Source organism: Scardinius erythrophthalmus, assembly GCF_964197995.2.
Source record: "Scardinius erythrophthalmus genome assembly, chromosome: 6".
In the NCBI taxonomy this organism is placed as follows: domain Eukaryota; kingdom Metazoa; phylum Chordata; class Actinopteri; order Cypriniformes; family Leuciscidae; genus Scardinius; species Scardinius erythrophthalmus.
The window spans coordinates 45,872,432-45,887,180 of NC_138226.1; the positions used below are offsets into that span (position 1 = coordinate 45,872,432).

Below are 14,749 nucleotides of genomic sequence, written 5' to 3' on the forward strand. Positions count from 1 at the left end.
TAGTCTGGAATAGTCTTCCCCAACTTGCAGACAGCTTTTTACAGGAAGAAGAATCAGTGCCGTTCCACTCAGTGCTAGAGGCTTCAAACAGTTCACAAGTAGCTGAAAAATGTCTCCCAGTTCGTTTGAGTTTAATTTAACCGTTATCATTTTGTCTTTTTAAAAGTGGAAAAATGTAAGATAATGTCAGTAAATTATGGAGTGCCGCAAGGATCTGTGTTAGGCCCTCTGCTATTTTCAATATATGTGCTGCCATTTGGTAAAATTATAAGAAAATCATATTTCATATGTTACAAAAACAGCCTTCTTCCACCTCAGAAACATTGCTAAGCTACGGAACTTGCTATCTGTTTCTGATGCAGAAAATATATGACCTCTAGACTAGATCTCCTGCATCCTCAATAAACAACTACAGTTAGTCCAAAATGCAGCTGCTAGAGTTCTTACTAGATCAAGAAAATATGATCACATAACACCTATTCTATCTACCTGATGTTATCTTCAGTTTTAAGTTCCAAATTGATTACAAAGTATTGCTACTGACCTTTAAGGCCCTAAACGGTTTAGCTCCTGTGTGTTTAACTAATCTTCTATCACCTATAAGGTCACAAAACTCAGGGCTTCTAGTAGTACTTAGAATATCTAAGTCCACTAAAGGAGGGAGAGCATTTTCACATTTGGCTCCTAAACTCTGGAATAGCCTTCCTGATAATGTCCGGGGCTCAGACTCACTCTCCAAGTTTAAATCTAGATTAAATACCCATCTCTTGCATCTCATAACCTTGTACTCCAGTTATATCAGATTAAGGGCAAATTCCAATTAGAAGTGAGCAGAAGTGTGTGAGCCCTACTACTTACACAAGTTCAGAGACCTTGAAGTGGTTACTTTGGAGGGAGCAGAGCACTTGTGTGTCATAATGAAGTCATTTGGAATGTACTTGGCTAAGGAAGCAATGAATTCACCACATAATTTCCCCATTAGCTTCACATGGAATGTTACCACGACAAAGCTAGGCAGCGACTTGTCACCCTGGGTCACATGACCAGAAACAATTAAATGACTTTTTACGCTAACAGATTTGTGGAGGGGCCCTTCGTGAAGGATTCAGTTGTTCACTTTCGCCCCTACAAAAGGCCTCCTTCAAGGGTGCAAAAACGCAGTTTGGAATTCAGCCTAATTGCAAATTATTATCTTTGCTTAAAGTTATGATCAATTTGATCCATTCAATGTTTATAACGTCTGTAAATACATGATTGACTTTATTTCTTTTTTGGGGTCAAATTAACCCCAAGCACTTTTAGCAGTATAAAACGTAAGAAATGTCAAAATTTTACACACATTTGTTTTGGATGATATTGAGGTCACTATAACATGCAATACTTTTAGAATATTGACTATACTTTTATATATTCAATATAATATTCAAACACATTTCCCTCTGTTGTAGGGCTCTAACCTAACGTTAGCATACCTGTAGTATTGCGACAAGCACAGATATTTCCCATGCCATGGAGGAGGGGAAAACATAATTCTCGTGATTTACCAAACATAGGGGAGGAGCAAACATAAAAGCTTGAACAGAAGCCTTCTAAACCATTTCTCTTTGTGCTCTGTGGGCTCTCTCTCTCTCTCTCTCTCAATTGAAAATTACATCTAAGCAAAGGTTTTCTGTCAATGACATTTTGTCACAGTTTTTTTTACAGACAAAGTGACATAGGGTAGAATGTGTCTGAGACAGACGATAATATTGAGGAAGACCCTGATTATTAGGTATCCTCATCAGATGAGAAGTGTTGACCTTCATGTTGTCTCTCAACCACCAGTAGACACATTACATTCCAAAAAAGGAAAGCTATTATTACCACTTGAATGTCAGGGTAGCCTTAGTTCTGCTAATGTCATCAAAATGGTTCTAGGGCCCACCAGATATGCTTTCAGCCATGTCCAAGATCTACAGGTGAGATTTTTCCCTACAAGCGTTTTTGATAATTTTCACAAAACTTTCATGGCACCCATAATATTTTGTTGTATAAATATCTAGCATGCAATATATCAAAATAAAGAACAGACCCTCTGCTTTTAAACAAAAAAATAATAATTATTCTAGCTTCATGCATTCCTTTTTTATCAACACTTGAATGTGGGTAAGTTTTATTTTAAAAAAAGCAACATTTTGAGCAAAAAGTTGAGAAAAACATGTTTTTGTCAAAGATGGGGAAAGAGTGAAGGGAGGTATAGCCAATGACGACATGTGGCTTTGTAAATTCAGTTATCGGGTTCAGCAATTCTTTACAGATTTACTTTCTTAAGTGAACGTCTCGGTTACGTATGTAACCCTCGTTCCCTGAGGAGGGAACGGAGACGTTACGTCAGTGACTGACGAATGGGGGTTTCGCTTAGAAGCCTATCACCTTCAAGTTCTTACAAAATGAGCCAATGGCAAAACAATGCCATGGGTCTGCAGAATTTGCATAGCGCAATTCCCCCCCACCGCGTGGGTATAAAGGAAGCAGCGCGGCAATCTTGCATTATGTTATGCTGAGGAGCCAAGACTGAACTCCCAGCTGTTCCAGCGGTACAGCGGTTGTGGCAGGAGGACGTAACGTCTCCGTTCCCTCCTCAGGGAACGAGAGTTCCATATGTAACCGAGACGTTTCCTTTCGTTCAGTCACTCCGAGTTACATCAGTGACTGACGAATGGGGGTCCCAATTCAATCACGCCACAGAGGCTGTCTTCCAGTGCCCTGCGCAAGACTGAGCTCCCTGTCGTGAGACTGGCACGGACGAAGGACTCCTACTTAACACAGGAATACCAAGGAAGGGTGGGAAGCATATCTCAGGGGTATTATGCAACACAACTGTCACAGGTCGGGGTGGAGCGCCAGCGGGCCGCCCACCCCTCGCTTGCGTGCCGCCCCTAAGGAGCTGGCAGTGGACACGAAGGGAAAGGCAGACACAGAATTCAAAATAAATATACTCTTTATTAAATAATAAAAATAATCTTAAAAAGTCTCTTCAGCATTCTCTTCGTGTATCTCAGCACTTTCAGACAGGAAGAGGAATGAACATAATTCACAGCTTCCGCGTTCTCTTCTTCAGCGAGCTCTTCGCGTATCTCAGCACCTTCAGACAGAGAGAGGAATGAACATAATTCACAGCATCCGCGTTCTCTTCTTCAGCGTTCTCTTCGCGTATCTCAACACCTTCAGACAGAGAGAGGAATGAACATAATTCACAGCTTCCGCGTTCTCTTCTTCAGCGTTCTCTTCGTGTATCTCAGCACCTTCAGACAGAGAGAGGAATGAACATAATTCACAGCTTCCGCGTTCTCTTCTTCAGCATTCTCTTCGCGTATCTCAGCACCTTCAGACAGAGAGAGGAATGAACATAATTCACAGCTTCCACGTTCTCTTCTTCAGCGAGCTCTTCGCGTATCTCAGCACCTTCAGACAGAGAGAGGAATGAACAATTCACAGCTTCCGCGTTCTCTTCTTCAGCGAGCTCTTCGCGTATCTCAGCACCTTCAGACAGAGAGAGGAATGAACATAATTCACAGCTTCCACGTTCTCTTCTTCAGCGAGCTCTTCGCGTATCTCAGCACCTTCAGACAGAGAGAGGAATGAACATAATTCACAGCTTCCGCGTTCTCTTCTTCAGCGAGCTCTTCGCGTATCTCAGCACCTTCAGACAGAGAGAGGAATGAACATAATTCACAGCTTCCGCGTTCTCTTCTTCAGCGAGCTCTTCGCGTATCTCAGCACCTTCAGACAGAGAGAGGAATGAACATAATTCACAGCTTCCGCGTTCTCTTCTTCAGCGAGCTCTTCGCGTATCTCAGCACTTTCAGACAGGGAGAGGAATGAACATAATTCACAGCTTCCGCGTTCTCTTCTTCAGCGTTCTCTTCGCGTATCTCAGCACCTTCAGACAGAGAGAGGAATGAACATAATTCACAGCTTTCGCGTTCTCTTCTTCAGCGAGCTCTTCGCGTATCTCAGCACCTTCGGACAGAGAGAGGAATGAACATAATTCACAGCTTCCGCGTTCTCTTCTTCAGCGTTCTCTTCGCGTATCTCAGCACCTTCAGACAGGGAGAGGAATGAACATAATTCACAGCTTCCGCGTTCTCTTCTTCAGCGTTCTCTTCGCGTATCTCAGCACCTTCAGACAGAGAGAGGAATGAACATAATTCACAGCTTCCACGTTCTCTTCTTCAGCGTTCTCTTCGTGTATCTCAGCACCTTCAGACAGAGAGAGGAATGAACATAATTCACAGCTTTCGCGTTCTCTTCTTCAGCGAGCTCTTCGCGTATCTCAGCACCTTCGGACAGAGAGAGGAATGAACATAATTCACAGCTTCCGCGTTCTCTTCTTCAGCGAGCTCTTCGCGTATCTCAGCACCTTCAGACAGAGAGAGGAATGAACATAATTCACAGCTTCCGCGTCCTCTTCTTCAGCGTTCTCTTCGCGTATCTCAGCACAGCATTATCCGGCTCTTCACTGGACTCGGCAGAGAGAGGAATAGATACGTGTAACTCACAGCATTAGCAGGCTCTTCACTAGCCTCAGACAGAGAGTGGAAAATACGTATAACTCACAGCATTAGCCGGCTCTTCACTGGACTCCGACAGAGAGAGGAATAGAAACGTGTAACTCACAGCATTAGCAGGCTCTTCACTAGCCTCAGACAGAGAGTGGAGAATACGTATAACTCACAGCATTAGCCGGCTCTTCACTGGACTCCGACAGAGAGAGGAATAGAAACGTGTAACTCACAGCATTAGCAGGCTCTTCACTAGCCTCAGACAGAGAGTGGAGAATACGTATAACTCACAGCATTAGCCGGCTCTTCACTGGACTCCGACAGAGAGAGGAATAGATACGTGTAACTCACAGCATTAGCAGGCTCTTCACTAGCCTCAAACAGAGAGTGGAGAATACGTATAACTCACAGCATTAGCAGGCTCTTCCAGCATTAGCAGGCTCTTCACTAGCCTCAGACAGAGAGTGGAGGATAATGGTATTTCCCCAATGCAGCTGTAACTTCATGAGGCTCAGATAAAGGAGAGGTTAATGAACAGCTGTGACTGCGAGTGAACAGCAGAAACACAATTCCCACACTCGCATATCCACCACACACTGTAAGATTTCACTCGTGCTCATTTCCACAATAAAACTGCAATTCAACAGACTCACGGTGCAACCAAGGCTTACACCCGCAATCCAGCCGAAGTCTTCTCTCTCTGTCTCTCTCTCTCACTCTCTCTCTCTCTCTCTCTCTCTCTCTCTCTCTCTCTCTCCCGCGGCCACGGCCGCTCGCGTGCTGCGTGCCTCACCTCTCACATCTCCTCTCTCCTCCTGCCTTCTCTCTTCACTGCTAAAAGTGTCCTTTTATGAGCCACCTTCCTGCTACATGTCCCAATCACCTGTTGACATTTTTCCCCGCACAGCTGCCAACGATTACCCTCATTCGCGACGCTTTTCCGGCTTCCGTGCATCCCCGGAACCGGCCTTGTGTTACACTGGAAGTGCTCCCCGCCACAACAACTTCCCGACTTGTAGTTCCGGCCTTCGTCACCTTGTGACACAACGCCTGCATGAAGGGAGGACTTACAGTATACACATATGACCCGCGAGTGGGCTGCATATGGAGAACACTGGGATGTCCAGCCCGCAGGGTGGAATCTTTCAACCCCCGGGATTGGCAAGGTGGCTTGCCAAGGGAAAGACACATGCTCAGAGAGGCTTACAGTGGAAATATACATGTGGGGGTCGCCCAAGGGGGGAACCATGAACATGGAGGCACCTAGCTTACACGAAAGTTGCCGCAGGCATAACTCTGCCGTTGATGTCAACAGTGCTGGAGGAACTCAGGGCTTCCGGAGAAACTCACCTGAGGAGAATATTGCAAATATCCAGTCCGAGGAGTGAAATGGCAAGCAATCGAAGACACCTGAGCAGATCCTAGTTACCGGCTACTTGAAGCGAGTACACGAGAGGACACTGGCTACACTCTGAGATTGTAGAATCTTGCAAATGTGTTAGGTGCCACCCAGCCTGCAGCTCTGCAGATGTCTGTTAGCGAGGCGCCATGCGCTAGAGCCCTGGAGGAAGCCACACTCCGAGTGGAGTGTGCCCAAACCCCAAGGGGGCATGGTTAACCTTGCTGCTGGTATGCCAAAGCAATGGTGTCCACTATCCAGTGAGACAGACGTTGCTTGGAGAGAGCCTTTCCCTTCAGCTTCCCACCATAACAGACAAAGAGCTGGTCTGAGGTCCTGAAACACTGCGTTCTGTCTACGTAAGCACGGAGGGCGCGTACTGGACAGAGCAAGACTACTGCGAGGTCCCAACTGCTGGGCAGAGTCCTAGACTGCGCTGCCGAAGAGAAAGTTGAGGAAGCGGCTTCGCTGAGCCTCGCGCATATCAACCAGGTTAACCCTCTGGGGTCGGCTGTCGCGCCTGCGCGATTGTCTCCCTTTTTTTCTTATCAGTGTAAAAGAGACTCAAATAACTATTTTTTGTCATACAGGCAAGTGTTATACATCATTCAAAACTGTTAAATGTGTTCTTTGAACATCTCAGCATGTTCACAGTTTTTTTTTATATATATAGATGCCACTGAAGTCCTGCTGACTTCAACATTCACATGAGTCTCTGTACATGAACATGGTAAAGTGAAAAATCAAAAACCTTGGAAATGTCAGGTATGTACTATGTTTCAGGAATGGCACAAAGTACTTGTGACTGTTCAAGTCTCTGTCTTTAGATCAGTGTGTTCAATAATGTGCTTTTTTGTCCTTTGTTGTGTATCTTTGGATTATGTTTTGTTGTAAATAAATCCAAACAATCAAAAAGCCATTCTTTTTTAAATCTCTACTCATTCTTTGTTTATAGTTCTCTCACAGCCCCACCTGATAGGGCCATTATGGGTCTTTGTCTTTCTCAGGTGTGAAACACATCTATATTCATGATGATTCACGCCTCCTCGCATATAGCTTTCTAAAACATGACTTACAAATTTTCGGGGTCGGTGGTGGCACGCAGCTCTTCCAAGAGCCCTGGATCAGCCCTACCCTCGTGCATGTCAGTGAGCACCCTGGCCTGGTAGACCTGAAGGATGGCCATAGCATGCAGTTAGGCGGCAGCCTGCACCACAGCTCTATAGGTCTCTGCCACCAGAGTAGACAAAAACCTACGGCCTTTGGAGGGGTGCTTAGGGTCGCCATGCCAGGTGGAGGCACTGTGGGGACACATTTGTGTTGCCACAGAACACTCTACGGGGGTAATCCCATTGTACCCTTTGGCCGCGACCTCAGCAAAGGCAGAGAAGTTGGAAGAGGCCACTAAGGCAATCGCAAAAAGTCAAAGGAGACCTTGTGATGCGGCAATAGAGTCAGTGAAGATAGACATGATTTCATTGCTGAAGCGCCCAGGGAGAAACATACACTTGTTGGCAGATCACTGCACAGAAATGAGATCTCGCTGGAACACGCCGTCACACCAACACCACTGAAGAGTCTCGTATTTAGAACTCGTAGACAGCTTGCAGTGGAGAGGAGTGAAGAGAACACTTGGCTCCGAAGCAAAAACATAATGCGATATTGCCGCGCTGCTTCGTTTATACCCACGCGGTGGGGGGGAGTTGTGCTATGCAAATTCCACTGACCCATGGCATTGTTTTCCCATTGGTTCCTTTTGTAAGAACTCGAAGGTGATAGGCTTCTAAGCGAAACCCCCATTCGTCAGTCTCTGGCGTAACTCAGAGAGACTGAACAAAAGGTTCAAAAACTAAAGTACTTTACAATGAAATAACTGAAGTAATTTTTGTATAACACATTTAAAACACCCGGATAAGCGGTAGAAGATGGATGGATGGATGGACATTTAAAACAACTTTTCTGCCCAAAGTGCTTCCCAGTCATTTTAGAAGAAGAGTCTATAAAAAGATTTTCATTTTTCAAATGAAAAAAGATAAGAATCCATATAATAAATAAATAAATAAATGGCAACAATTGACATGCTTACACACAAATACCATATCACATACCCTATCGTGTTGTACACACACAATTACTCAAGGTCCCCTTCAAAAACTAGGTTAAAAAGATCTGTTTTCAACTGAGACCTAAAAACCTTTATATATGGAGCCTGACAAATACGGATTGGAAGACTGTGGAAGACTCCACAATTTAGGAGCAACTACTGTAAAAGCTTGGTCACCCTTTGACTTCTTCACTGAACGAGGGACTGCCAACAACATGTCCTAGCTGATGTATAAAATTCTAAAAGGTTACTGATATAAATTGGAGACATGTTGTGAAGAGCTTTAAACCCAATAATACAATCTTAAAATCAATCCTATACTGAAACAGCAGCCAATGAAGAGAGGATAACACAAGTAATATAATCCCCTTCTTTTTGTACCGGTCAGAAGCCTGGCTATGGTGTTCTGCACAAGCTGCAAACCAGATAATTGTTGCTAACTGAACGAACCCTGCATAGAGAGAGTTGCAGTAATCCATTCTTGAGGTAATAAAAGCATGAACAACAATCTACAAATTGAAAAAGTAAGAAAGAGTTTTAACCTAGAAATAAGTCTAAGTTGATAGCTACTTTTTACAACAGATTTGATCTGTTTATCAAAGCTGAGGGATTATGACACCCAGATTCCTCACACTGTCTTCCACCGTTATTCCCAGGGAAGCAATAGCACTGGCTATATTCTCTTTAACTTTTGGTTGACCAAATATTATTATCTTGGATTTTCTTTCATTAAGCTGAAGAAAATACTTTTACTAGTACAATTTATCAGTACTCTTTCCACCTCTGAATGTGTCCAAATACCTTTATGTTCTTTAAAATAAGTTTGTTTTATTCAGAATCTAATAAAATGTTCCAGACAAATATGTGCACTTATGCATTAAAAGAGTATAACCATATAAAATGTATACATTTGCATACAGTACATTTATTTCCACTAAAAATATACAAGACTAAAACACTTAATATGAAAATCAATGCTTCAGTCTTTGCAACATTTTAGCCTCTTAAGTGCATTTCCAATATTCATTAATGTACTTACATACTCTTCCATATTTACTCTTTTAGAAATGTATGAATAAATTTGATAGTAATGTCATAAGTTCTTTCCACATCTTTCCAGCCAATGGCCTGAATAAGTTCATTGCTGAAGTCACACAGTCATTAGAAGAGCCTTCTTTTCTCGCTTTCTGCAACCCATATTGGAATGTTTTAAATTATTCATATTCAAAGTTTAAGAAAATCCACCTACAAGTTTTTTTTTTATGTTTATGTTTTTTATGTTTTTTAATGTTTAATAAAACCATTAGAATTTGGATAGATTTTTTGTCAATCGAGCAGCCCTAATGCTTGGTATGCAAAACAAAATGTTACGCACTAATTTACAATTACTGTAAAAAATGGCGAATGCTACATTGTGTAAAAATGGTAAATACTGTTTGTCTAGAAAATAATACTAGCTTCCAGTTATTGGTCAATACCAAAATGCAGAAGAACTACCATAAAATATTTCTGCTGTGCAGAGACATTTTAATCGTTCTACCTGCACATTAACATGAACGTATTCCCTAAGATTTTGTATGGACAGCAGAATATTTGCCTCTACTCCCGTTTGACTAAGAATGGGCTACATTTTTAAGAAATTATTACATGCCTAAGATTGTTTTAACAAGCCAACAAGTAAGCTTTAACTTACCGGTCAGAAGTAAAACAGGTAGAAGTAAATTAAATAGAGTCCCCACTAAGACATCTCGTGGCATTTCACCCAGACTCTGTGCTCTCATGATGGAGTTGTGCTGTGACTGCACTGACAGCACATTAAATCACTTCATCTTCAGGAAGTCAACCCCCCCCCCCCCCCCCCCCCCCCACACACACACACACACACACACAAACACACACACGCAAGCATTTATAAAAACATGGAAATCAGTGATAGAAAGCTGTAGATGTTTAACTTAAATGCAGATGCTCATTTACAAGTTAAGTTTTAACCTACATACAACACATATATTTATGAATAATTCATTCTGATGTCACTGTAATCCAGACTGCACTGAATTTTCATGGTCTTGGAGTTTTTCCTCAAGACATTAATATTTTTGTGGTGAAATATTAATGAATCAATAAAAACAGTATGTTCTCCTGTAAGAGGAACATTAGTGCAGAGGTAAATTTGAAGAGCATATTGTATTCCTGCAAAGATGTAAAGAAGAGGAAAAGTCAGGCAAAAGGGGTCAGGGGGGAATAGATATGAGACACTCTTACAATATGTGGTGCCATGCTGACTGTTCAGGTGGAACAATGTATATCTGACACAACTGTAAAAAAAATAATTAATAAATTATTCTTCTGAATTACTTCATATTGTCTGTTTAGTGTGTGTGTGTGTGTGTGTGTGTGTGTGTGTGTGTGTGTGTGTGTGTGTGTGTGTTTGTGTGTGTGTGTGTGTGTGTGTGTGTATGTTCTGCCTGTCTGTACCTGTTGGAATTTTATTGTAAGTTAAAGTTTGTATTGGAGCTTTTGACTACTCGTCTTCTGCCTACACCACACCGTGACAGAAGAACGAACCGCCCCAAAACGGACGATAGGGCCAGAATAATCGTCCTGGCTCAGGAGAGCCCTAACCTTTTTTCTTTTATAAAGAACTTCATGTGTCTTGCCACCACCAGTGCCCTGGACGTCGAGACCCTAAGGACCCTGTTCTGGATCGGGGCAACTTTCCACCACCATAGCGACCTCCCAGACACCACAGGATTGGACTGGAAAGAAACCATCAATATGTGTCTGGAGAGCGCCGTGCCCCGATCCAGAACACTGCCTGACCACCCTGTTCTTCACGTCATGCCAGCCATGCAAGATGCCCTCGTCTTCAGCCAAGATGGCTGCACCTCACCGGTAGAGCCCTCAGCCAAGATGGCCGCCGCCTCGTCACTTGAGCCCTCAGCCAAGATGGCCACCGCCTCTGCCTCACCGTCTGAGCCCTCAGCCAAGATGTCCGCCGTCTGAGCCCTCATTCAAGATGGCCACCGCCTCACCATCTGAGCCCTCAGCCAAGATGGCTGCGCCTCACCGGTAGAGCCCTCAGCCAAGATGGCCACCGCCTCTGCCTCACCGTCTGAGCCCTCAGCCAAGATGGCCGCCGTCTGAGCCCTCATTCAAGATGGCCACCGCCTCACCATCTGAGCCCTCAGCTAAGATGGCCGCGCCTCACCGGTAGAGCCCTCAGCCAAGATGGCCGCCGCCTCGTCGCTTGAGCCCTCAGCCAAGATGGCCGCCGCCTCACCGCCTCACCGTCTGAGCCTCGTCCCCCTAGCTCCGCCTTGGTCGTTCCTTGCCCTGCCCTCGCCTCGGTACTACACTCCTCTGGTTTTGCCTCATCCCTTCGCCCTGGACGCCTGCACTGTCTACTCTGCCCTTGTCCCTCTTGCCTTCTGTCTGCCCTTCACCTACTCTTCGTCCTCCTCCTGAGTCCCCTCCCTCCGCAGTTGGTTTGGCACTACGCGCCTACCGGAAGGGAGAGTACTCTCACATTTGTGTTCTGTTTAGTTTCATTGGACTTGTCAGCCTGTCATCACGTCACGTGTCGTGTTCACTGTCTTAATCAGTTCAACCGTATCACCTGTGTTTAGTTAATCATCCTCATCTGTATCACCTGTGTTCTATTAATCAGTGTCATCTGTGTTGGTATTAAGTTCCTTCTGTTCAGTCTGACATTGTCTGTTCTCAGTCCTATTTACTGTGTGTGTACATTCTGTCTGTACCTGTTGGAATTATATTGTAAGTAAAAGTTTGTATTTGAGCTTTTGACTCCTCTTCTTCTGCATACACCACACCGTGTGTGTGTACAAACAAGGTATTTTTCCCCAGTAAATTCACTCAAAAAGGGCAAAAATTTAACACAGCAAAAAAAGTAAAGCACAGCTTATTATTATACATTATCCTACAACAATAATAATGATCATAAAAACGGTCCTCTACACTCAACCTATATAAAGCTTTTCCTCCACTTCCATCTAATTTGCTAGCCGCGGCAGCATTAAGGGCTTGTATTATTTATTTATTTCATACCACCACTGTTTACCCCTAGAGAAAAAAAGCCAAAGGTTGAATACATTATGGTGTGTATTAACAAACAGGTCATCCTCTGCTTGTCAGGGAAGTGTTGGGAGTGACAGAAAGACATCACAAAATGTATAAAAGGAATGCTAGACTAATTCCAACAACTAAAAAAGGTGGACTAGTTACCCCTTCATGGACAAACGGTGAGTTCAGATCATTGTTAGGACAGCACATGGACTCAATAGTGACAGTCAGTTAAAATACATTCAACAAAGAAATTGGTAAATTGGTCAAATATATATAATAATATATATAATATATATATAATAATTACTCAGAGTTGAGGTGGTTTAAATATTCCCCACAAATAGTAATACCAGAATTTTTTATCTTGTCAGGACTTTTTTATTTTTCCCCATGATGAACCCATGATTTTTTTTTTTAAATGCTAAAAGTTTTCTGTGATGAGTAGGTTTAGAGTTATAGGGGACATAATATACCATTTGTACAATATAACAATGGTTTTGCCCAAGTCCCCATAAAAGATGAAAACACAACGTGTGTGTGTGTGTGTGTGTGTGTGTGTGTGTGTGTGTGTGTGTGTGTGTGTGTGTGTGTGTGTGTGTGTGTGTGTGAGTGTGTGTTGGCCAGGAGGTTCTGAATTTTGGAAGCAGTACAGCTGCAGCGATCAGCTCTGGTTCCTTTCATGACCTCTCCAAAGCGTTTCAGGATTCCTTCTAGGGCCTCAGTGAGAGTCTGACAGACTGTACAGGTTGACTTCTGCCTCTTCAGCTTGTCCTGCAGTTGGCAGAGCTCCACTCAGGTGAAGAAGCTGATCTCTTCTCTTTAACTTCAATTGATCAAAATGCCACTTCTTATACATGTAAAATTTGCTTACATGATTGATTGTGCAGAGAGATTCATCTTCCTTCTCATCCTCTGACGACTTCTGGTGAATAAAGAAATATATGTTAGATAGTGAAAGTCTTGTTTTTAGGTTAAAATAGAGGTGGGCGATATGGCAAAAATATCATATGACGATTTTTTCAGACTGGATCACGATCCACAATCTTATTTCGATTCAGGCCCGGCTCCAGATATGAGATGGAAGGTGGGCCAAGTGATGTTCCAGGTGGGCCGGGTGTATTTTGTTTAGTTTTCTTTTTTTTACTATTTAGTAACACTATATATATATATATATATATATATATATATATATATATAGAGAGAGAGAGAGAGAGAGAGAGAGAGAGAGAGAGAGAGAGAGATTTCCATTTCCTTTAAATCCTCGCTTGTCGGGCTTATGCTACTCTGAACAATGCCTCAACTTTTCTTTTTTTTTTTTTTTTTTGAGCACTTGCGTTGTTTTTTGCATCTTCACGATGACTTGCTTAATTTAGTCCTAATTAGTAAGTCGCTTTGGACAAAAGCATCTGATAAAATGACAAAATGTAATGTAAATGTAAAAATGTTTAACAGGTTTATTTTTACATTCTCTCTTTTTGCGTTTGCAATATATATATATATATTATATTATATTTTTTATTTATTTTTTACCCCTTAACAGATCCTGTACATCAATTAAGTAACTTTAGATTTTTAGATTTGATAAAAAAGGGACAGGTCGTTTAAAATAACTATTTACATCACTATTTGCAACAGCTTTTTGCTCATTTTAGAAAACTGTTACAAACTAAAAATGTTAATTTTATCTGAAATGCTGTTTTTCTTATTATTCTCACGTCTGTTAATGTAGTATAACATTACAGATTTGTGTCCATTGTTATTTTTTACATTTTTATTTTTACATTCTTATGTAGCCTATATTTATATTTTTATTTTATTATTATTATTTTTTTACCACATGACAGATCTTGTATCAGTTTAGTAACTTTAGATTTGAGGAAAACGGGGCAGGTCTTGAAAAAGATCTACTTCATCACTATAAGTTACAACATTAGCTTTCTACCCATTTTAGAGAATTCTGTTACAAACTCACCCATGTCCAGTTCTTGTGTTATTGCTTTTTCATGAGCTAAAAATACAAGGTTTTCCTCTCAGAACAAGAAATCTGTGCATGTTGTGTTTTATTAGGCTACAGAGTGTGGTAACTCTTGATTACAAATCATCATGAAGATTCAAACTTCGCAGGGAGTTTGATTGACAGGCGATCTGACCAATCATAATCCGCCATCTGCGTCCGACAAAGCAGTCAGGAGAGTTAGTAGATTAACGTCGGAGGATTTGAATTTGAAAAACGGAGTTTACTGACGTCTTTCCGTGGTTAAAACAACATTCTTTCTGATGTTCATTTATGTTTATTTAATACTATAAATGAACTAGAAGGAAGAGATGATCGGTTCACCAAGCTATAGCTTTACTGAGGCTCTACAGCGATCTGTCAGACACATTAAAAAGCCACAAAACGGTATTTATTGTTTAAATTGCGTTAAAAAATGACCAAATTTGAAAGTTGAGACTTTGTTTCATATTAAAAGTACCCTGCTCTGTCCTGTCTGTCAGCGCGTTGTCAGTGTCCTCTCTGCTCCGCGATGTTATGTTTCACTGCATAGGAACATGGTGCCTGTGCAGCGATTGAAGATTGAACAATTTTGTGATTGGCTGTTATGTGGTGTGGGGCCA

The 14,749-nt window shown here is 42.2% G+C and overlaps 1 protein-coding gene across 1 annotated transcript in view; it reads right to left on the reverse strand.

Annotated features, from left to right (window-relative positions):
* Positions 1-9,847, reverse strand: part of LOC308691863 (piezo-type mechanosensitive ion channel component 2) — a 107,268-nt gene extending 97,421 nt beyond the window's left edge. The window contains 1 exon segment of the mRNA XM_081367425.1: positions 9,741-9,847. Within this exon segment, the coding sequence (XP_081223551.1) occupies positions 9,741-9,828 (88 nt within the window). The 5' untranslated portion in view covers positions 9,829-9,847.
* Between the last annotated feature and the right edge of the window lie 4,902 nt (positions 9,848-14,749).